The sequence below is a fragment of the Pseudogymnoascus destructans genome (assembly GCF_001641265.1).
Source record: "Pseudogymnoascus destructans isolate 20631-21 unplaced genomic scaffold scaffold_13, whole genome shotgun sequence".
In the NCBI taxonomy this organism is placed as follows: domain Eukaryota; kingdom Fungi; phylum Ascomycota; class Leotiomycetes; order Thelebolales; family Thelebolaceae; genus Pseudogymnoascus; species Pseudogymnoascus destructans.
The window spans coordinates 336,967-359,028 of record NW_020167532.1 but is presented as its reverse complement, the minus strand read 5'-3'; the positions used below and the strand labels follow the sequence as shown (position 1 = coordinate 359,028).

Genomic DNA, 22,062 nt, shown 5'->3' with positions numbered 1-22,062 from the left:
TGGACGTTGCTTAGGTCAGTAAAATCAATTTAACTATTGCGAGGTCTACCCCCAGACAACTGCAGAGAAGACGTCTGGAAACGATAAGACGGCCAAGAATGCGCAGGACTATTCCAAATAAAATACAGGGAATACAGAAAAATCGTCAGATAATGCCCCGTTTTTTGCCATTATTTACACGCTATTACTTAAATTGATTTATTTTATCTAGACCGTTTGGTCCTTTTTTTTGTTCATTTTGGTCTGATTGTGGGAGATAAGCTTCTTTACATGGTGGGGTTCATACACACTCTCACACGTGCGTGCATACCACATATAAGGGGTGAGAAGGCCCGAGAATTAAATAATACCTGCCTCTTCGAATTGCCTTGTAGACTGCGTATGATACCTCACAACCCTCCCAGACAATAATCACTAAACTCATAAGTTGGGAAACTCAATGGATGGATTACATAATATCCTGCAAGCACAGCCCCAACGAGTTCCAGTATTCGGACACCGGCGGCGTCCGAATACTAAGCGAAAGCTCTGGATTTGTAAGCGGTTACGTAAGCAAACCCGACATGAAACGGGCCAAATTGATAAAGAAAGTGATTCATAGTACAGTAAGATTCATAATAGTAGAAATGAATCACTTATAAGAAGTGATTCATAGTAAGAATACCCCTGTTTCTGCTTACCTTATTCCTCTTCGTGCCTTTCCTTTCTTCTTATAATATCAACTTCTTCAACTCTTACTTCAACTATCACCAATTACAATGTCTTCCTACCTTACTCCAACTACCACTCTTCCCTGATATCAACTTGGTCTTAGCTGGCTTTAATATCCCTAGATGTCATGTCCACCCCTAGGTAGTTGAATTCAATAATAAGGCAGACAAGACCAAGAAGATGGCCACCAACACAACAAAATGAATGCAGCCGGCTAAGTGTCCGTATACTAGAACTCGTGACTGAGTTACGTAATTGCTGACTAAACAGCACTGTCCGTCATGTTTGGTAGGAGGGCCGTGCACGCTACTCGTACCTCGTAAAACAGCGAGCCAGTCACGTGCCAATCAACCACTCACGCGTCCCAAATATCCCTAGTCCCCAATCGGGCAATTCCCAAGGACAGCTCTCGCCCTTGAACGCCCTTCCCTCCCAAGAATCCCCAAGAAAACAAAAGGCATCAACGCCAACAAAGGCAATAAGCTCGCAGCTCCCCCACAGCCACCATTTCCACGCGTCATCGCACAGCCGGACGCACACACCCATAGCAATCATGACGAAGGCACAACAAACAATCTCCCTCGCCCTCCTGGTCTCCTCCGTACGTCCCCCTCCCCGCCCCCAACCCCCTCCGTTGCAGACATGCAGACCAAGAAGACCTCACTAACACGCCGCAGCTCTATCTCTCCCTCTACCTCGAACTTGTTCCTCTCCCAGCACTAATCCAATCCGACATCATCCCCGTCGTACGTCCCCCCCCTCCGTCCACCTCCCAAGACCAGGAACACAAGCTAACACCCAGCGCACAGCTCCCCTTCTGGGTCCTCGTCACCTTCGGCTCCTACCTCCTCTTCAAGCTCGGCCTCGGCGTCTTCACCTTCAACGATGTCCCCGCCGCGCACGCAGAGCTGATGCTCGAGATCGATGAGGCCCGCGCGGATCTGAGGAAGAAGGGGGTGGATGTGGATTAGCGCTTATGCGGCGAGAATATGGGATGGGATGGCAGGCAGGGGAGAGGGGGTAATGCATATGCGGATTGCGGACTGCGGTTTGGCAGGGGAAAAGCCGGTAGTGGGGTGGGAGTTCATAATATCATGTAGCGCATATATAAATAGATCTGAGAGTTGTACGATTACAAGGAGCGCGGTGAGGCGCGATGAATGGAGGATGGGTAAACGGGTATCATTATCATAATCGTGCACTACAGTATTACACCCCTCTCATATCCCCTCCTATACCGTACAACCATACCACATACCACATAACCCCATTCAATCGCCCCCATCAACCCAGCAACCCAGCTACAACAGTCCTCACCGCCACCACCGGTCCGCGGCTCTCTACCAGCTTCCGAAACATCTCCGGCAGCCTCGTCAGACTGCGCCGCTCATCCTGCTCATGCCCTGCATCTCGTTAGTAACACTCACAACCCATTGTCAAGATAGAATGGAACTTACAGCCCCGCGGCACCCGCGCCGACGCCGAGATAGCATGTTCCGCCTCACCCGTCCAGTCGAGCGCGATGCGCCACTCCACCGTGACCTCCACGTCCTCAACCGGCAGCACGAGTGCCGTCCGTCTCATGTGCGGTAGCAGATCCTTCGCCGTCCACTTCCCCGCGCCCACTCCCTCATCCAGCTCCACATCCTCCCCCTCCCTACCCTTCCCCTTGCTCCTCTTCTCCTTCTCCTTCATCTTCCCCTTCCCACCCCCACACCCAAACTCCTCTCCAATCTGGCACCAAAACCTCGCCCTCTTCGCCGCCCCCTCAACCCACTGCCCCATCCCATAAAACACCGCATTCACATCGCGACCCAACATCCCCTCCCCCGCCCTCTCCCTCATCCACCCCCCAATCTCCGGCTCCGCATTCCCATCCAGCCCATCCACATCCACGCCCACAACCGCCAACGACGCCGTATCAACCACCACCCCCACGCGCGCATGAAACAACCCCCCCCGCGCCTTCGCCACAACATCGCGTCGCTGCAACACCGCCCCGGACTCGCCCACAGAGGCCAAAATCGTAGTCGTAGACGTAAACCCCAGCGGCGAGAAGACAGAAAGATACGCCATCGGATCCTCCACCTCCACCGGACCATACGACGGCAGCCCCCCCTCCTTCACCACCACCTCTTTGCTCACCACCGGCCTCCTTTTCTTCGCAAACGGCAAAAACGCACCAACATTTATCATAACGCTCTTCTTCCTCGGCCTCTCCTCCCCCCCCCCAGCCACCCTCGGCCGCGTAGCCCTGAGAAGGAGGTCAAAAATCGCATCCTCGTTCTTCGGCGCGGGGACATCCCGCCGTCCAGCCTCGTGGTGGCGGCGGATCCGCGCGTTCTCGGCTTCGGCGAGGACGAGGTCTGCTTCGAGCTGGGCTACTTCGGCGAGGAGGGCAGCGCGGCGGCGTTTTTTGGCTGCGTGTGGGTCGGGGGGTAAGAGGTTGCGGGAGGGAGGGGGGGATGATTTGCGGCGTTTGGGGGGGGGTTCGGAGGTGGCTGTTGTTGTTGTTGTTGTTGGTTTTGTTTTGTTTTTTAATGGGAAGGCGGAAAGAGGGGGTGCTGAGGCTGATGATGAGGCTGTTGCCGCTACTGTTGCTGGTACTGGCTGGGTGGGTAGAGGATCGCGGGGTTTGAGGGGTGAGGATTTGAGAGTTGTGCTCCTGGGGCGCTTGGGGCGCTTGCTGGGCGTATTGTGGATTCCTGTTGGTTCGGTGGTTACGACAGGATCGGGGATGCCAAGTTGGGTTGGCGTTGGGGGGAGTTCTGGCTCCGGTTCGAGTTCTACTTGAGGTTCTGGCTGTGACTGCGGTTGTGGTTGTGGCTCTGGCGCTGATTCTTGAACCGGAGCATTGAGGGGTGCGGTGCTCTGTGTATTTGGGTGTGTTTCCTCAGTGACTGCTCTCTCTGTGCGTGTGTTCTCGGTAGGTGTTTCCTCTGTAGGCGCGTTCTCAGCGGGTGTATTATTTGTAGGCGCCGTAGGGGCAACGTTTGATCGGCGTAGTCCACCTTTTTTGAACGGGTCAGCAGGCTCCGTGGGCGCCACGGGTGCCGGGGAAGCAACGTCTGACCGACGCAATCCGCTCTTTTTAAAAGGGTTGGTAGGCTCTGTGGGTTCGGTGGGCGCTGCAGCCACTACAGCGGCAGGAGAAGCAACGTCTGACCGGCGTAGTCCGCTCTTTTTAAATGGATTGGTAGGCTTGGTAGGCTCGGTGGGTGGTGCTGTAGATGCTGCAGGAGCTGCGGGTGCTGGGGAAGCAATGCCCGACCGGCGTAGTCCGCCCTTTTTGAAGGGATCCGTAGGCTCGGTGGGAGCTACAGGCGCGACAGGCGCTACAGTCGCCACAGTCGCTGCAGGTGCTGCAGGTGCCGGGGAAGCAATATCCGAACGGCGTAATCCGCTCTTCTTGAAGGGATCCGTAGGCTCGGTCGGTTCAATTGGCACTGCAGGAACTGCAGGCGCAGGAGAAGCGACATCCGACCGACGCAGCCCACCCTTTTTGAAAGGGTCCACAATCTCAGCAGTCACCGCAGGCGCTGGCGGAATCGACTGTGGCGTAGTCGATTGCGTCGTAGGCCTAGCCACCACCGGCCCTTCCTGTGTCTTCCCCATCTGCGGCACAACCTCAGCAGCACCCGTCTCCGGTATAGGCGATCGTCGTAGCCCCCCCTTCTTCTGAAACGGATACTGCTCATCCGTCCCCCCAGCAGTGTCCGCGGTCGATATAGGCGATCGTTTCAACCCCTTCTTCTGAAACGGATTTTGCTCATTATTCCCACCCGCCGGAGTCGAGGTCTTCGGATCCTGTTTCTGCGGCGACTGCGACCTCCTCCTCGGCGCGAACGTCATTCCACCCCTCGGTGTCCTCCTCGTTCCCCTGGGTGTTGTCGCCTCTACCTCCCCCGTCTGTCCTGCCTGGCCAATTATCCCCGGCACCTCAACGCCCTCTTCAGCTTGGGACCCCACATCCCCCTCCACCACCTGCGCAGGTGGTCGCGACACACTCGCTCCAGCCTTACTGGGCGACGCAGAAGGTCCTCCCCCCGGCGTATTCCTAACAGGTGTTGTGGCCCTCCCGGTTCCCCTAGGTGCTGGAATGCGACTCGGTGTGCTCGGCGCGCCCACCTCGGGGGACAACTTGCGCTGCTTGCTGGGCGACTGCGACATCGCAATCTACGCTCTAATCGTTGCGCCCATGCGCTCTTCGAATCGAGTAAAGTATCTTTGTATCCGTATCTCGACAATTGCGTATATTCAATCGTTACAAGGTAGTTCGTGGGGTGTCGTAGTTCGTTTGGGAGCTTGGGTGTTTTGAAGTCGCGTATTATAGCCCCAAGAGGACGCGACTTTGGCCATCCACTCGCTAGAAAGTTATCCCGCACCGCCTGCCACACGCTTCCACGAGCAAGGGACCAACAAACCTGCAACCTTGCCTTATCGCCCCGGCGGCGGCCCTCGGAGAGGACGTCATGGATGCCAATGCTAAAACATTTTCTGGCTACGACTCACTTTGATTCCGACGGATCAACCACACAACACAACAAAATACAGCGCAAAACGCACCCATGATATAACAAATAAATCACAGCCACATCCTACGCCCGCGCAGCCCGCCCATCATATCTCAAAGGGCACGCACGCACGCAAAACCCACAAACATGGAAACCCGCGCCCTCCACCACCTCGTGCGCCGCGCACCGCGCCTCCTCGTCCTCCCTCGCCATACCTGCCACCACAGCACCAACACACCCAACACACCCAACACACCCAGCAGCACCTCCAGCTCCCCCGAATGGCCCCAAGCCAAACCCCTCGGCCCTTACTACGACTCCCTCCTCACCCACCCCCTCTCCAGCGCCTTCACCTCCGACCCTCATCCTCCCCCGCCTCCAACTTCCCCTCCCAAGTCCGCAAAAGAAGAGAACATAGCCCGCGCCCGCGTCGTCTTCGGATCACGCTTGGCAGGGCCAGCGGAACGCCGCGCTGAATTGGCTAGCAAGAGCGAACTAGTGGCGGGTGTGTGGGTGCCGCCGCGCCCGGAGGAGCCGGATAACTGCTGTATGAGCGGGTGTGTGAATTGTGTGTGGGATCGGTTTGGGGAGGAAGTGGAGGAGTGGGCTGCTGCGAGGGCGAGGGCAGAGAGGGCGGTGGGGGGGAGGTGGGCGTTGATATGAGCCGCGGGGAGGGGAAGAAGGTGGGAGGGGGGGAGGGGAGGAGGCAGGGACGAGTATGGATGATGATGGGGGGGGAAGGAAGCGAATTGGGATGATGGGTTGAGTGGAGAGGTGTTTAGAGGGGTGCCGGTGGGGATTTTGGAGTTTATGAAGCAGGAGAAGAGGTTGAAGGAGAAGCATGCTAAGGAGGGGAGCAGTGGGGGCTGAATTGCCGCCAGGGGGAAGAGTGGGAGGGGGGCGGGGGGCGGGGGGGGGAGTGTGTATAAATACGGTGATACCAATGTCCATATTGCATTCTGTTCCGCGCAGGGCGAAGCGATCGATTTTCATATGTATATAGATCCGAAATAGACGTGTGTGCGCTAGAATATAGCTATAAGGGGGAGAGAGAGAGCGAGATGGGGTATCGTAACTTCATGAATCTATCTATCCATAAAACGCCGCATGTGACTACTACTGTACATACAGTAATATCCACCACCATCCACCCAGATCACCTAATCCAGGCTATGTATGTCTAAAATCGCCCGCCTCGTCGCATCATCATTCACCCACCCCTGAATCCGCTCTGTCGTATCGCCCAGCAGCGCCGCATACTGTGGTCCTGGGAAGAATAACCCACAGTGCGCGCCTACCTCGTCCACACCCTCCATGTAAACGCGCACCCAGCATTTATCCAGCCCGCCGCTGCTGCGCTCCAGATCGCCGGGCAACAGACAAAAGCGCTTATCCTTCTTCTTCTTCAGCGGCGCTGCTTCTGTGCCCTCGAAGGTAGATCCCGCTCGGGCATCCGCGCCAGGGGCAGGGCCGCTGGGATTAACCGTCACAGCCCGGAGCTCCGCCGCCTTAGCATCAGCAATACGCTGTTTCTCCTCTTCCTTAAGCCTCTTCTCATTCTCCTGCTGTTCCCTCTTCTGCTCCGTCTTGCGCAGCTTCTCGCGCCCCTGCGCCGCCTTCTTCTCGCGCTTCTCAGTGAGTTTCCGACGGTCCTTGAGCGCGCTCTCGCGATGCTTGACAGCTGTCTGGTAGATCTTCAGGATGCGCTTATGTTCTTTTTCGGCGAGCTTGCGGGAGTCTGTGTCGCTGTAGAGGGAGAGCTCGAGGGGAGAGGGTTCTTCTGGGATGGGGGGGATGGGGGGGAGAGCGGGGTCGCCGGTTGAGGTTGTTATGTCTGGTATTGGCGAGGTTGCTGTTGGTACGTCTGGTATCGGCGAGGTCCTTGTCGGTACGTCTGGTGTTGGTGGGGTCGCTGTCGTTACGTCGGCTGTGGCTTGGTGGGTGTCTTCAGGGGCATCATGGAAGTCGTCATCTTGGGAATCTTCGTCGTCGCTTTGGATGGGCATAGAGTCTATGTGCTGCATCGGCTGTGCTTCATAATCATCATCGTCTTGCTCTGGCGCATCTTCAGAGATATGAGTTTCTGATGTTGGTACTTTCGCCTCTGTATTTGCTGCCTTACCCGTCTCTGCGACCAAAATTATTGCAGCCCCGGGTCCATCAAGCACGCCAGAAGATGCCAACTCAGCCGGGATATCCCTGGTAGCCTTCGCGGATTCCTCGAGGCTCAAATTCTCCGTCGCAGTTTCCACTGAAACAACGTTCCCATCCTCGTCCTTCGCCTTTACTTGCTGCACCTTTACCCGTTTCGGTAGCCCAGTGCTCGCGGTGTAGTAGTTGACGAATCGGATACGCCTAGCATCGGATGCCAACGCCGCCTCTGTCGTGTCGTCGACATCTTCTAGGTGCCGCAGACGAGCATACCGGTTCTTCAGTCCCGAGAAGTCGGCGAGGCAGCCACCAAATTCAATATGGGACAGGAAGTATTGCTTGGTTGCGGATGTAAGGCCATCAACATGCTTATTGGCGAAATGTAATAAGCCGTTCCACCCGCTGCGTTCCTTGATGTTAATGTCGTTGACGAAGGGTGGGTTATAATACGGATCATTGGTAGTGGCAGTGTGGATCGATGAGTTGTTGCTGGTGCTTAGGGTTAGAGGTGTATCTGCTGAGCTCACTGTCGTTATAGAAGCAGCAGTCGTTGGCATTGATGAAATGCTGCCTGACTCCGACGTGTCAGTAACAGTCGACGACTCCCGTGTGTTCTGTGCAGACCCAGGCGGCGCAGGAGCCGGTCTGAACAAGCTCCCTATACCGCTTACTACCAGCCCAGGGTGCATGCCTAAGAATGGTGTATCGAAACTAATAGTGCCGAGGACTCGGTGCTTGAACTGTCCACCGTGGCTTGGGTCAGGAGAAGGCATGAGAGCAACCTCTGCAGCAAGCAAGCCTCCCATGCTGTGGCCAAGTAACACGATATCTGTGTTAGCATTTTCATGCGGTCCGAGCCTGTAGAGATATTTTTAGTGATAGGACGAGGTGAATGCGTTAAGAAGTCCTCACCAATCGCTGAAGTTGTCTCTTGCAGCCTCAATTGAGTTTCTCGACTTGTATCGAGGATATATCTTGGTATGCACCACATGGCTCTCAGCCAAGGCCACCGTGAGGATATTGTGAACATGAGCAGGCAGACTCTGGAAGCTCGTCTCGTTGCCCATGAAGCCATGGATGTAAATGAGCAGGAGCGTACGCTGTCCCTCTCGTAACTCGGACGGGCTTATCGATTCCATCGGGGAGGTCCTTGGGTCGTGAACCCATGTCTCTGAAGCTAACTCGGCCCTTTCGAAGTCGTATAAAGAATATGGAGGCGGCACGGCGACCTGTGTTGATGGTTTACGCGGGGGAAGTGGGGGTGGGACTCTGGGGCGAGAGCTGCCGGCCGTTGGTTCTTGAGACCGCGCATATTCGATCGGTGGGACATAAACGTACTTCTGCTTCTGATCGGTCGCCATGGTTGCCGTCGACCTTACTTGGCTTTATTCGAGAAGTGGGTTTATGAAGACATTGAATCGAGGTTGGGGAGAGTGATTGCGGCGATGGAATGGTGGGGTAAATCTATGGAGCAGCCATCAAGGCGGCGCGGATCATCTGTCGGCGACGCAATCAAGAAAGAAAGTATGGGAGTGCTTGTGGTGACAGGACTCGTAAGCATTGGGTGGAATATGTTGAGAGCGGGGTAGATGCTGGTTTCATAATATCTGTAGTATATAGAATAGAACGCTGCGAGAAACAAAGGATAATATTTGGTGGTTGAGATCCAGAATAGCCGATGTAGATGGATGGATGGATGAGGACCGTGGCCCCAGTTTTCCCAGACCCCAGTTTCCGGGGCCCCAGTCCCCCAGTCCCTCCTGGTTCCTCCCAGTCCCTCCCGGTCCCAGTCCCCTAGGGAGCTATTTCTATTTCTAGAGCAGAGACCCCATCATCCAGGGAAATAGAGGGGAAATAATAAGAAGGGAAATAAGAAGGGAAATAGAGGGGAAATAATAAGAAGGGAAATAAGAAGGGAAATAGAGGGGAAATAAGAAGGGAAATAGAGGGGAAATAAGAGAAATAAGAAGGGACATAAGAAGGAAAATAGAGGGGAAATAAGAACTATCATAGTCTAGAACCCAACAACCAGCGTAAACAACAAACATCTTGCCCTTCCTTCCCACTCCCCTCAACTTTCCAATTGCACACGACCACGATGCTACAATACTACCGCCGTCTTGCTACCCTACAGTAACATCTAATCGTAAAATGCCTCCAATATTGATTTTTCATCCCTTCCCCCAGTCACACGAGCATAAGCGAGATTAGATCTCGCCGCTGGTTTAGTCGCGATTTTATCAATATCCATATCCATATCCATAACCCATATCTATACCATCCAAACTGTCGGCGCCTATGCTTGACTTCACTGTCTCTCCTCTTCTCCGTCCCTTTCCACTACAACTTCCACCTCTTCTTCTACTTCCTCTGCTTCTCCACTGATCTTCCTTTCCACCTCTCACTCGCCATGGTCGCAAGTGCCATGTCGCCTCTCCACAATCGTTAACCTCCTCATACATTGGGGACTCATACATTGGGGAGAGTGTGAGTAGAGACAGACACCAACAACAAGAGACAAGACAAGAGACAGACACCAAACAACAAGAGACAAGAGACAAGAGACAAGAGACAAGAGACAAGAGACAAGAGACAAGAGACAAGAGACAAGAGACAAGAGACAAGAGACAAGAGACAAGAGACAAGAGACAAGAGACAAGAGACAAGAGACAAGAGACAAGAGACAAGAGACAAGAGACAAGAGACAAGAGACAAGAGACAAGAGACAAGAGACATGAGACAGGAGACAGACAGGAGACAGGAGACAGGAGACAGGAGACAGGAGACAGGAGACAGGAGACAGGAGACAGGAGACAGGAGACAGGAGACAGGAGACAGGAGACAGGAGACAGGAGACAGGAGACAGGAGACAGGAGACAGGAGACAGGAGACAGGAGACAGGAGACAGGAGACAGGAGACAGGAGACAGGAGACAGGAGACAGGAGACAGGAGACAGGAGACAGGAGACAGGAGACAGGAGACAGGAGACAGAAGACAGACAGGAGACAGGAGACAGACAGGAGATAAGAGATAAGAGACAAGAGACAAGAGGACAAGAGACAAGAGCAGAAAGTCACCACAGCCGCGCGCCATCATGGCCGACACCGACGAGGCCCCTTCATTCCTTCAGGATGCTCTCGCAGAGACCGTTTATCGCGAACACACCGAACATATCGACAATCGCGGAAACAGACACACCCACGCACGTTTCCACCAACGGCGAGCCCACGTCCACGATGCCGCCCATGTCCACGAACGACAGGCTGGCGCTCAACCATCAACACCACCAAACAAACCCCTTACGGCAGTCGTCCAGACTGAGTCTGTAGTCCGGCAGGTCGCCGTCGACGGCGCAGGAAATACAATCTCCGAATCTGTTGCTACCTACACGGCAAATACGGGTAGTGTGGATGGTGATGCTCGCGCGACTGCTGCTCCCGCAGTTCCTGTGCCTGTCCCGAGCGACGCCGCCAGCGTCACCTCGCAGCCTGCACCGACAGAGCCTCCGTCTTCAGATCTCCCCACGGATGTCCCTACGAATATTCCCTCGAGCACTGTCGAACCAGTCCCTCCGGCACCACCGATTACCTCGTTTCTCGAGACAACTGCTGCGCCCTTACCAACAGACGTACCGTCATTTTCTTCGCTCACACCAGTGAACGGGACTGGTAAGAAGCAAATATTTTGCATTGATGGGTCCCGACTAACATCTCGCAGTCGCAGCAGGAAAAAGTGCACATGGGGTTCCTGCATTCGCATCTTTACATAACAATACAGCAACTTCCCATACCCTGTCAGCCTTGGCCGCGACCTCGGCGCAGCACAAAAACGGAGGCGGCGTATATACATCTATATACACAAACGCCTATGGCGATGTTATTACAACCACATACCTATCATCAGCCGGTGTAACAGGAACAGGGGTGGCATACGGCGCACCAGGCTCTGGTTCTGGCTCTGGCTCTGGAACCGACTCTGGCACCGGCAGCTCCTCGGGCGACAAAGCCTTGGGCGCTTCGAACGGCGATTCCAACAACCCTCCCCCGACGCCCGTAGTCATCGGCTCAGTCGTCGGCAGTCTAGCAGGCGTGACCCTCATCGCCTTCCTCGTCATGCTCCTCCTCCGCTGGAAGCGGCGCCAACAAGGCGGCGTCCAGCTCAGCAACGGCCGCGACCTCACCTCTCCCGACATCCCCTCCAGCGGCGCCGCCGCAACAGGCCCCATGTCCATGGTCCGCCGCCCCTCGACCTTCACCGTCCCCGCCGCGCTCGCCGCCCTCACCGGGCAAAACCGCAAGTCCCAAGCCACGCACTCCAGCACGGCAGACAGCCACCGCAGCTTCGTCCGCATCTCAGGCCGCAAGCTCCCCTCGGTCCTCACCTCGGGGGGTAATGGCTACGAAGACCCCTTCTCGGACCGTCAGCAGGACCCCTTCGCCGATCCGCACCTGAGCGATACTTCCTTCTACCGCGACTCGCGCGGCTTCTACGGCGGGACGGGATACCCCGCGTCGCCTACCTCGGCTGGGCTGCCGTCGTCGCCGCTGAATGATAGGGCGCCGCCGAGGTCACCTGGGGTGGGATACCAGGCGCATATCTCGGCGGACTCGAGGACGGAGCCGCTCATCAGTATTAACGCCTCTCCGGCGCTGCCGATGCCGGATGCGCTGGGGCGCTCGCACCCGTCGCGAGATGGGAGCCGCAACTCGAGGTTCACGGAGGAGGTGTAGAGTCGCTCGGATGACGTTTTTTCGAGCTGGCCTGGTCACGCTACCTGCTGGGTGGGACTCTTTTTACATTTTATACCACGTTTTTTTACGTGCGGGATTACAACCACAGCAGCGCTGGAGAACATAGCTGAAGGTACAGCGTACACGAGTTACACACACACCTTCGACGAAGAAACAGCAACAAAACGCGTCTATGAGACGTGGCTCACTCACTACTTTAAAAATATCACTGGGAGTCCAGGGATCTTACTTTTTTTTTAGTTAATCATTGGGCGTTTGCGATACCAGCGGACGCTATGTTCATGTATTGGGATTGTTTTTTTTTGCTTCTTCTTCTTCAACCCTTTTTTTACTATTTTTTGGGGGCGGTTCAAGAGAGAGAGCGAGAGCGAGGGAGCGAGGAACGCTCCTCGTCTGACCGACCCCCCTTTTACTCACGCCCCGTTCCCCGAATGCAAACGCACAAAAGCGACGCGCTATGATCATGGTTACTTACATCTTCTTGGCCTGGCACCCGTTTCTTTTTGGTTTTTTAGGCAAGATTCTTGCGAGGTTCGAAAAAGGGGAGTTGTATGGTGAGATTTTCGGTGTATGTGATGGATCGATGGGTCGATGGGTGGAGGGTGGTGTTGATGGGCGGTGGGTGGTGGGGGGGACTGGATATAAGATGGTCTGGTGGGATGGTGTTGGGATGAGGATGATGGATAGGGGGTGGGAGGGGGAGGGATTCTTGTATAATACATACAGGGTTGGCAACCCCCCAAATAGCCGGTACTGATCCCCCTCCCCTCGCTCAACCCCAGACCACAACAATCACATGACCTCCCCCCCTTTTCCCCCTCGACGAAGTATACGACGCTCTAGGAACAGCCGAGGACTTTCCGCAGAAATGTAGACAGCATCGCCACTCGCACCGGCTCCCCAACCCGCCGCCTCCTCGCCGCCTAGACCTGTAACCGCCCATCCCGGCACCGATCTTAGACATGATCCCTATCATCGCCGTAGCGAGCTGAGTATGGGAGGGGCTCGGACCCATGTGAAACCGCGGTGACGCAGCTTACCTCTGATCCAAAAAGGGGGGGGGGGGGGGGGGGAGTGACAAATGATGCGAGGAGGGATGATGATGAGATGAGGTGTCTTACTCCTTTGAGGCCATGCGCGCCCTTGGTCTTAGAGTTGGGGGAGGAAAGTAATTCAGCAACGTGGCCCGCACTACCTACTCCACTACTGCACCGGCACCTCGTTAAACTTTGACTCCGACTCCCCCGACTCCCCCCAACTCGGACGACCCCCCGACCCCCCCCAACTCGGACCAGACCCATTGACCACCCCCAACCCCAAAAAAGCCCCAACCCCGGATTCAAAGGCATCAACTCTCTCAACTAGGCAATTCAAAAAGATCTACTCTGCGACTTTCTAGTCCCGAGACTCTGTTCCCCGGCTGCACTGTTCCCTCCAACTGTTTCCAAGTAATTTATAACGTTTGTCAGCTTGAATCATGGTACTCTAGTCTAATCGCTGCCGCTAGAGACATGGAGAAGGACCAGTACCAAATAATATATGGAAAAGTCAGCGAGACATCGATAATATCTGCGAAAGAGAGGAGAAACGAAATACACGAACCCCGCCACATATAATCCCACTCATCTGGCGTGAGACTGGCATGCACACACCATCCCACACCCACCATCCGTCTCGCGACTGACCGAAACACCACCAACCCTCCCACGTCGCCACGCGCACGACGCAAAACCCACCACCACCACCACCACCATGTCCGCCAACACCAACCCGCACACCTACTCCATGCACGCCTCCGCGCACCTGAATCACGACCCGCCGCCCCAGATCTTCGGCTCCTACGCCGCGGACGGCTCGCCGATCCTCACAGGCCTCGAGGGCATGGGGCTCACCTCCGGGATGTTCGGCGACGCAGGCACGCTGCTCGACGACAGCAACGAGGCGAAGCGCCGGCGCATCGCGCGCGCGTGCGACATGTGTCGGAAGAAGAAGATTAAGTGCGATGGCCAGATGCCCGCGTGCAGCCATTGCACGAACTACAAGACCGAGTGCGTGTTTACTCAGGTGGAGAAGAAGAGGAGCCCGCCGAAGGGGGCGAAGTATATTGAGGGGTTGGAGAATAGGTTAGGGAGGATGGAGAATCTACTGAGGTTGTCGGGGCTGCTGAATGGGGAGGATGGGGGGAGTACGGATTTGGGGATGTTGGAGAAGAGGTTGGCGAGTCGGGAGTCTTCGAAGAGAGATGCGAGTCACTTCGCGGATTCGATCCCGACGTCGCCGTCGCAGGCGACGACGCTGAGGGGGACGCCGGGCGTGGAGGGCGAGTCCGAGAGCCCGAATAGTGTGCTCACGCCGGGGACGCAGGGGGATAGGGGGTCGGAGCGGAGGGTGGGGGAGAAGACGGCGGAGGAGGTGGAGGAGCTGTCGGATTTGATGTGCTCGCTCGTTACTAATGATCAGGGTGAGACGAGGTATATTGGGTCGTCGTCGGGGTTCTCGATATTCTCGCCCAAGGGGATACAGTGGGTGAATGAGAAGACGGGCGATGAGTCGTTCCAGACTATGATTGCGGAGGCGACGGCCGACGACAATAAATGGGTGTACTGGAAGCCGGAGGTATTTGGTGATATCTTCGAGAGGCGCATATACCTCCAGCTTCCGCAGAAGGCAGAGGCATTGTCTCTCCTGAAGGACTTCTTTGAGAACTTCAACTGCATGTTCCCTCTCTTCCACCAACCGACCTTCATGCATCTCGTCGAGCGACAGTATTCTCGCGACCCATACGACGGATCGGGATGGTGGGCGAGTTTGAATATCGCCCTCGCTATCGCGCATCGCCTGCGCGTTATGAGCAATCTGGTCCCGGAAGAGGAAGACCAGAAGGCGTGGGGTTACCTCAAGAACGCCATGGCCGTGTACACCGAGCTAACGATGCGCAACACCGATCTTCTCAGCGTACAAGCCCTCCTCGGCATGGCGCTATTCATGCAAGGCACACCCAACCCGCAGCCGTCGTTCCTTCTCGTCGCATCCGCAATCAGGCTATCGCACAGCATCGGGCTGCACAAGCGCGGCTCGGGCTTCAACCTCAACCCAATCGAGATTGAGCAGCGCAAGCGCGTCTTCTGGATCGGTTATATGCTGGACAAGGACATATGCCTGCGCTTCGGACGGCCTCCAGTCCAGGATGACGACGATATGAACGTGGAGCTTCCTAGTGCGGACCCGGAGGACAACATCGGCAATATCCCGCTGGCGGGCGGTAAGGGCAAGGTCAACCTGTTCCGGCTGATGTGCGAGTTCTCCACGATCGTGAGCAAGGTGTACACCCAGCTGTACTCGACGCGCGCCTCGAAGCAGTCAGACGGCGAGCTACTCAACACCATCGGCGAACTAGACCAGCAGCTCGAGGAGTGGAAGGACAGCATCCCCATCGACTTCCGCCCCGAACACGAGATCAAGGCCTCGCATACCCCGCTCATCCTCCACGTTGTTGTGCTACACTTTGGATACTACAACTGCCTCACCACCATCCACCGCATGTCCATCCACCACGGCTACTGGACGAGCCGACTCTCCAACTTCGCCATCCAGGGGCTGAACTCGCGGCCACTTAACCCGCGCGTCTTCTCATCAGCAGCCCTCTGCGTATCCTCCGCACGCGCCTCAATCCACCTCGTCAAATACGTCCCCCAAGGCGACTTCTCCTGCGTCTGGTAAGCCCCTCCCTCCCCCCCCCTTCTCTCCCCCAGTTTACCATACTAACCCCCCACCCCCAGGCTAATCCTCTACTACCCCGTCTCCGCCCTCATGACCCTCTTCGGCAACATCCTCCAAAACCCCCAAGACCCCCGCGCCCGCTCCGACGTCCGGCTGATGAACCTCGTCGTCAACTTCCTCTCCATGCTCGCCGGCGAAGACGAAAACACGGGCGTCAAGCGCATGCTCGGCGTCTGCACGGAATTCGAGCGCATCGCCCGCGTCGTCCTCGACAAAGCCGATCGCGACACCACCACGCGTCGCAAGCGCAAGGAACTCAACGAGGTCCTGCCCAGTATCAGCATAAGCAGACCGCCGATTGAGAGACCCACGCCGAGCAGAGCGGGACAGACGCCGCCGCAGTTCCAGTATGGGGATATGAATGCATACAACTCTGGGGATGGAAGGGGGGGGGTGCCGGCGCTGGATCTGAGTTGGATGTCCGACGCGGGTTTCCACGACATCGCGACGGATTTCGAACACCTCTCCAACGCTGCCACAGCAGCTGCTGCTGCGAATGGCGGCGGCGGGGGACCGGGCGTGGGACTGCTGTTCCCGGATATGAGTCGTTATTTGAGCGGTGCGGATCCGCATTCGCCGATTAATCCGCAGAGCTTCCAGCAGCCGTTTGTGCCGCCGGATTTGTGGAATATGCCGATGATGTTGGAGTGGGATTGGGCGGATTTGATGGGGGGAGGAGTGGGGATGGGTGATGGTAGTGGGGCTGGGGGTGGGGGTGGGGGTGGGGGTGGGGGTGTGGGGAGGTGAGGTGATGATATGTGATGTGATGGGGGTTGTTGGAAGGGAAAGGGAGGGGGAGGGGAAATGTATTGTATTAGAAGGTGTGGGATGGGATGGGATGGGATGGGATGGTTTTTGAGGTGTTGGGAGAGCGGGGTGCTTTTCGGGTTTTTTCTGGCTTCTTTGGCTTTTGTTTCTAGCGGGTTTTTGGCTTAGGATTTGACGAGGTTTATGTATCGGTATAGTGAGGGTGGGCATTCGCTCTGTATGAACAGGGTTTCCAGGAGATATTTATGAGGCATGACGGATGGGAAACGGACCTTCACTCAAATTTACTTCGCGATAGGGGCGAGGTTATTATTCAGGCGGTATGCTAAGGGGGGGTGGAGCTATAGAGGGAGCTAAGGGGATCTCAAAAACGATTTATGTATACTTCGAGAACCCTGTGGGCATTAACTTGGAACGACTGAGCAAAAGTGAGAGACCGAGAGTGCGTGAGGATGGGAATTGATCTTAGCAATTTAAACCAACGGGAATAATCTCTTTGGTTCCATTTCTGAGTAACTAGCTTACCAATTGCAGCTCTGAGTGATTAAACGCATTTTCTTGAAGTACAGTTCCTGTACTCCGTAAACTTGTTATCCACAGCCCCTCTTTAGATTTTTAAGTGGCACAATCACTGAGAGTAGAAAGTTGGAAGTTGGATTCCAAGAACGGCAGTAAGTTATCTCCGAGGTAGAGCAACTAAGTTAAGTTACGTAGCTCCGTGATTATGTAAGCATTCTCCCCAAGGCATATTTATATTGTAATCCTATACAATTCATTTAATGGAGGGGAATCCCATATCAAATGCCCATGAGTGGCTTGCAGAAAACCCTTCTGAGTCTATAATTGCTACCTGTGAATCAACACTACGGATGAGCCTCAAATGGCGTGCTCGGAACCTACCACCTAAGGGTGGTAGGAATAAGGTCCTCTCTACTACATAGTCAGAAGCCCTTAAGAAATGGATCCTTGAGCAGTATTACCTAGGGCTTAGAGCTACTAGAAGTATGATATTTTCTGCAGTCTGCCAGCTCCGGAGCCTACATGTAACGGGGTGCCGCCGTTATAGTACATGTGGTATATAAAGCGTGTTACGCGTATTCTAGGAATACTGTAGTCTTTTTGGCTCAGTGGGATGTAGCGCGAGCGTAACCGTACATCATTACACAATCCTTCATGAGAGACCTTACCCAAATCCAGAAGCAGACTTTTAAGGAGTCTACAATAGTCTTAGCTTTCTGGAAAGCTGGAATCTGTAATAAGCTGTAATACAGCTATTATGAAGCTACGCACCTACATACAGCCTACGCCTACGCCTAGTACGCCTACCCTACCAATACGGGTTTCTAACCCTCTACTTTTCGGGCTGTAGAAGAGGGGCTACAGTACTAGAAACACCGGGTTCCGGAGGGCTTTAGTAGCCCCTCAAAAGAGAGCTACTGCAATTGGCTTACCGGAACCGAAGAGGTTGTAGTAGGCGGCCAGAACACGACTTACGGGCTATTCGGCGCCAGGTTGAGGAGTCGAAGAAGCGGGCAAGCCGAAGCCGGGCCCGGCTTCAGTTCGGAGGTGAGCTCTAAGCTGCTCACGCTCACGAGCTTCGGGCCTAGAAAGCCGAGCTTCAAGCCTAGAAAGCCGAGCTTCAAGCCTAGAAAGCCGAGCTTCAAGCCTAGAAGCTGCTGAGTGAGTGTGGGAGTGAGCGTGGGAGTGATGAAGTGACAATTTCTTACAATGATTGATTTATGTACCTTTACATACAAATTACTATGTAATGGTACTTATAGGCTACATATTGCGAAGCCGCGCACATCGCTTCCGCTCATTTTGAAACCGCGCGGATCGCTTCCTCCAACCTAGGAGCGAAGCGAAAATTTGGTCACGACGATTACCCATCAACCAGACCAAAAAACACGTCCCCTACACGCAAACTACTCAATCCCAACCAAAACACACGCGTGCGGTCCCGAACGCACACCCTCGCACGCGTCCCGGATGAGATAACCACACGAACGTACGATTACCGCTGATACGAGGCCGCACACGGCGCTGACGACGAGACCGCGCGGGCCGAGCACGGAGGAGCGATGAGCATGCTCTTGCGGCAGCCGGGGCGCATTGCGCGGCTGGGAGCAGCAGCGGCGACGACGAGGATTGCGGCGAGGCATGGATTGGGGCGACAAGCTGCGGTGCCGTTGAGCATGCGGATGGCGGCGGCAAGGGGGTTTACGAGTGGGAGATCGTGGATGAAGCAGGAGGAGGGGGCGAATGGGGGGAAGAAGAAGAAGGAGGATGGGGATAAGAAGTTGGAGGAGGAGGCTGGGGAGAAGAAGGTGGAGAAGGGGGCGGTAAAGAAGGTTGAGGAGGCGAGCCCCGGCCCGGAGAAAGTGGCGGATTTGGGATTTCTCCATGGGAGTCTCGTCCATGGGGAGGGGGCAGAGAAGGCGCAGAAACTCATGCGGAATGGGATAGTGATGCTCTCGCCTGAGGATGTGGTATCGCTGGAGGGGATAATAGAGCAGCTGAAGGGGGGGTTTATATTCCCGAAGTCCTGGTCAGCGGAGATAACGACGAGGTTGTTGAAGGAGAAGGGCTATCCGAAAGCACTGCTCGGGATTCTTGAGAAGTACAAGGGAGGAGAGCCATTGAGCACAGCGGAGGCGGCGATCATGCTCAACCTCGCGAAGATTGTGATAGAACTAGAAGCAGGAGGCAAGTCACTTAGGGACTTCGCTCCCCCGGCTGGGCAAGAGGTACCGATTGGGGCACCGTCGCCACCTGGCGGGGACAAGAGCGGCAAGCAGGAGGGACAGCAAGGACAGCAGGGCGGCAAACAAGGCGGGCCTAAGACCTACGAGTTCAAGCTGGACTTCAACACTGCCATGCTAGGCGCGTTTACAACCTACATGCTTTACAGAATGGTCGTGCCGGGCGAGAACTCGCGCGACATTACATGGCAAGAGTTCCGGACGACGTTCCTCGAGAAGGGCCTCGTCGAGAAGCTTGTCGTCGTCAACGAGAACCGCGTGCGAGTCATGCTGCACCGCGAGGCCACGGCGCGCGCCTACCCAGAGTCACCAGCTGCGCAGCCTAACTTCCACTACTACTTCACAATTGGCTCCGTGCAAGCCTTCGAGCAACACCTCGAGGAGGCGCAAAACCAGCTCGCGATCCCGAGCAGGGAGAGGATACCGGTCAGCTATACTAAAGAGGGTTCGCTCGTGGACCTCGCTATCTCCTTGGGGCCAACACTGCTGATTGTCGGTGTCACCATCTTCATGATTCGCCGTATGGCTGGCGGTGCAAGTGGTGGCGGCGGCCAGGGTGGAATGTTCGGCATGGGCAAGAGCAGAGCCAAGAAGTTCAACCACGAGACGGACATCAAGGTTAAGTTCGCCGATGTCGCTGGCATGGACGAGGCAAAGCTGGAAATCATGGAGTTCGTCAGCTTCCTGAAGACTCCAGAGCGCTACTCGAGGCTAGGCGCCAAGATTCCCCGCGGTGCTATCCTGTCTGGGCCTCCCGGAACCGGTAAGACCCTGCTGGCGAAGGCTACGGCCGGCGAGTCCGGCGTGCCCTTCTTCAGCGTCAGTGGTTCCGAGTTCATGGAGATGTTCGTCGGTGTCGGTCCGTCGCGTGTGCGCGACCTGTTCGCCATGGCGCGCAAGACAACCCCTTGTATCATCTTCATCGACGAAATCGACGCGATCGGTAAGTCGAGAGAGAAGTCTGGCTTTGGAGGCGGTAACGAGGAGCGCGAGAGCACGCTGAACCAGATCCTCACGGAGATGGACGGCTTCAACACCAAGGATCAGGTTGTTGTTCTGGCGGGTACGAACAGACCGGATGTTTTGGACAAGGCCCTCATGCGTCCTGGCCGCTTCGATAGGCACATCACAATCGATCGCCCGACTATGACTGGTCGCGAGCAGATCTTCAAGGTTCACCTGCAAAAGATCGTCACGAACGAGGATATCGATTACTTGACTGGACGCCTCTCTACTCTCACCCCCGGATTCTCTGGTGCCGATATTGCCAACTGCTGCAACGAGGCAGCTCTTATTGGTGAGTCTTCGCCTTACAATTGTCGTGTTAACATGTACTAACTGTTACCAGCTGCTCGCACCAACGCCGAATCCGTCATGATGACCCACTTCGAGCAAGCAATCGAGCGTGTCATCGGTGGTCTCGAGAAGAAGTCCCTCGTCCTCGACCCCGAGGAGAAGAAGGTCGTCGCGTACCACGAGGCCGGCCATGCGATCTGTGGCTGGTACTTCAAGTACGCCGACCCGCTCCTCAAGGTCTCGATCATTCCCCGTGGTCAGGGCGCGCTAGGTTACGCCCAGTACCTCCCCACCGGCGACCGTTACCTGATGAACGTCAACCAGCTGATGGACCGCATGGCTATGACGCTCGGAGGCCGCGTGAGCGAAGAGTTGCACTTCCCGACTGTGACGAGCGGCGCCAGCGACGATTTCGACAAGGTGACCAAGATGGCGACGGCGATGGTGACGAAGTGGGGCATGTCTCCCAAGCTTGGCCCGCTGCACTTCGCCGACGACCCAAACAAGCTTACCAAGCCATTCGCTGAGTCGACAGCGCAGACCATCGACGCTGAGGTGCGCCGCATCATTGATGAGGCGTACACGCAGTGCTCGGATCTGCTGAAAGCGAAGAAAGACGAGGTTGGGCTGATTGCCGAGGAGCTGTTGAAGAAGGAGGTCCTGGGCCGTGAGGACATGGTGAGGCTGTTAGGGAAGAGGCCGTTCGAGGACCACAAGAGTTTCGAGAAGTACTTCGGAACCGGGGACAAGAAGAGCGCGCCGCCGCCGTTCCCGGAGGAGGTCTCGGATGGACCGCCTGAGGGGCCGACACCTACGACTCCGGCGTGAGTGGAGGTGTGAAGTCTTGGGTAGCCGGGGTGTTGTGGTGGGTGTTTATTCGCGGGAGAGCCTGGTCGATGAGTGTCGGCGGGTGCAGCCTGCTGTGCGTCAACTCTTCTCATTGTTGTTTTCTCTGGTGTACACATTTGTATCCTCGAATTGCATTGTCCTAGGCGTCCATAGATAAAACCAACTTGTACTGTGGGCGGAGATTAGGAGAGGAGGAAGGGAAAGACGGGGAGGAGAGAGATTTTGCTGGAAAGTTAGATGGTTGATAGATTAAGTATGTATAATATGTGTAATATTCTCGATGGAACCTCCACGTTCTGGCTCCAAGTTGTAACAAATGCAGTAAGTAATCAATGCTCGTTATAACGATAGAAGTAGCTAAGCTGTCTTAGATTCCATTTGTGTCCGCCATAGTGAAGTAAGTCCCAATCAAGAGACCCTTAACCTTTCCTTATAGCCCTGTTTATTTGATCGTCTCTTCAAAACTATCTACCAAAGCA

At 55.5% G+C, this 22,062-nt stretch overlaps 8 protein-coding genes across 8 annotated transcripts; 6 read left to right on the top strand and 2 right to left on the bottom strand.

Annotated features, from left to right (window-relative positions):
* Nucleotides 1–1,037: 1,037 nt before the first annotated feature.
* Nucleotides 1,038–1,834, top strand: VC83_05305 (uncharacterized protein). Its single transcript, XM_024468927.1, has 3 exons — nucleotides 1,038–1,312; nucleotides 1,389–1,457; nucleotides 1,521–1,834. The coding sequence occupies exons 1-3, from the start codon at nucleotides 1,265–1,267 to the stop codon at nucleotides 1,680–1,682; spliced, it is 279 nt and encodes a 92-aa protein (XP_024323281.1). The 5' UTR covers nucleotides 1,038–1,264; the 3' UTR covers nucleotides 1,683–1,834.
* On the bottom strand, nucleotides 1,835–4,881 carry VC83_05304 (uncharacterized protein; the record flags this gene model as incomplete). Its single annotated transcript, XM_024468926.1, has 2 exons — nucleotides 1,835–2,114; nucleotides 2,169–4,881. 2 exons carry the CDS (start codon nucleotides 4,879–4,881, stop codon nucleotides 1,996–1,998), a joined length of 2,832 nt encoding a protein of 943 aa, XP_024323282.1. The 3' UTR covers nucleotides 1,835–1,995.
* Nucleotides 4,882–5,372: 491 nt separating this feature from the next.
* VC83_05303 (uncharacterized protein) lies at nucleotides 5,373–5,888 on the top strand (the record flags this gene model as incomplete). Its single annotated transcript, XM_024468925.1, has 1 exon — nucleotides 5,373–5,888. One exon carries the CDS (start codon nucleotides 5,373–5,375, stop codon nucleotides 5,886–5,888), a length of 516 nt encoding a protein of 171 aa, XP_024323287.1.
* A 341-nt stretch (nucleotides 5,889–6,229) lies between these two features.
* VC83_05302 (uncharacterized protein) lies at nucleotides 6,230–9,048 on the bottom strand. The gene is made up of 2 exons (XM_024468924.1): nucleotides 8,289–9,048; nucleotides 6,230–8,234 (listed from the first exon to the last, which is right to left on the bottom strand). Exons 1-2 carry the CDS (start codon nucleotides 8,735–8,737, stop codon nucleotides 6,386–6,388), a joined length of 2,298 nt encoding a protein of 765 aa, XP_024323288.1. The 5' UTR covers nucleotides 8,738–9,048; the 3' UTR covers nucleotides 6,230–6,385.
* Nucleotides 9,049–10,233: 1,185 nt separating this feature from the next.
* On the top strand, nucleotides 10,234–12,107 carry VC83_05301 (uncharacterized protein; the record flags this gene model as incomplete). Its single annotated transcript, XM_024468923.1, has 2 exons — nucleotides 10,234–11,045; nucleotides 11,095–12,107. The coding sequence occupies exons 1-2, from the start codon at nucleotides 10,472–10,474 to the stop codon at nucleotides 12,105–12,107; spliced, it is 1,587 nt and encodes a 528-aa protein (XP_024323285.1). The 5' UTR covers nucleotides 10,234–10,471.
* A 478-nt stretch (nucleotides 12,108–12,585) lies between these two features.
* On the top strand, nucleotides 12,586–13,187 carry VC83_05300 (uncharacterized protein; the record flags this gene model as incomplete). The annotated part of the gene is made up of 1 exon (XM_024468922.1): nucleotides 12,586–13,187. One exon carries the CDS (start codon nucleotides 12,586–12,588, stop codon nucleotides 12,883–12,885), a length of 300 nt encoding a protein of 99 aa, XP_024323286.1. The 3' UTR covers nucleotides 12,886–13,187.
* Nucleotides 13,188–13,398: 211 nt separating this feature from the next.
* VC83_05299 (uncharacterized protein) lies at nucleotides 13,399–16,655 on the top strand (the record flags this gene model as incomplete). The annotated part of the gene is made up of 2 exons (XM_024468921.1): nucleotides 13,399–15,844; nucleotides 15,908–16,655. The coding sequence occupies exons 1-2, from the start codon at nucleotides 13,881–13,883 to the stop codon at nucleotides 16,653–16,655; spliced, it is 2,712 nt and encodes a 903-aa protein (XP_024323326.1). The 5' UTR covers nucleotides 13,399–13,880.
* An 811-nt stretch (nucleotides 16,656–17,466) lies between these two features.
* Nucleotides 17,467–22,057, top strand: AFG3 (AAA ATPase afg3). Its single transcript, XM_024468920.1, has 3 exons — nucleotides 17,467–20,735; nucleotides 20,787–21,904; nucleotides 21,955–22,057. The coding sequence occupies exons 1-2, from the start codon at nucleotides 18,758–18,760 to the stop codon at nucleotides 21,560–21,562; spliced, it is 2,754 nt and encodes a 917-aa protein (XP_024323327.1). The 5' UTR covers nucleotides 17,467–18,757; the 3' UTR covers nucleotides 21,563–21,904; nucleotides 21,955–22,057.
* The last annotated feature ends 5 nt before the right edge of the window (nucleotides 22,058–22,062 follow it).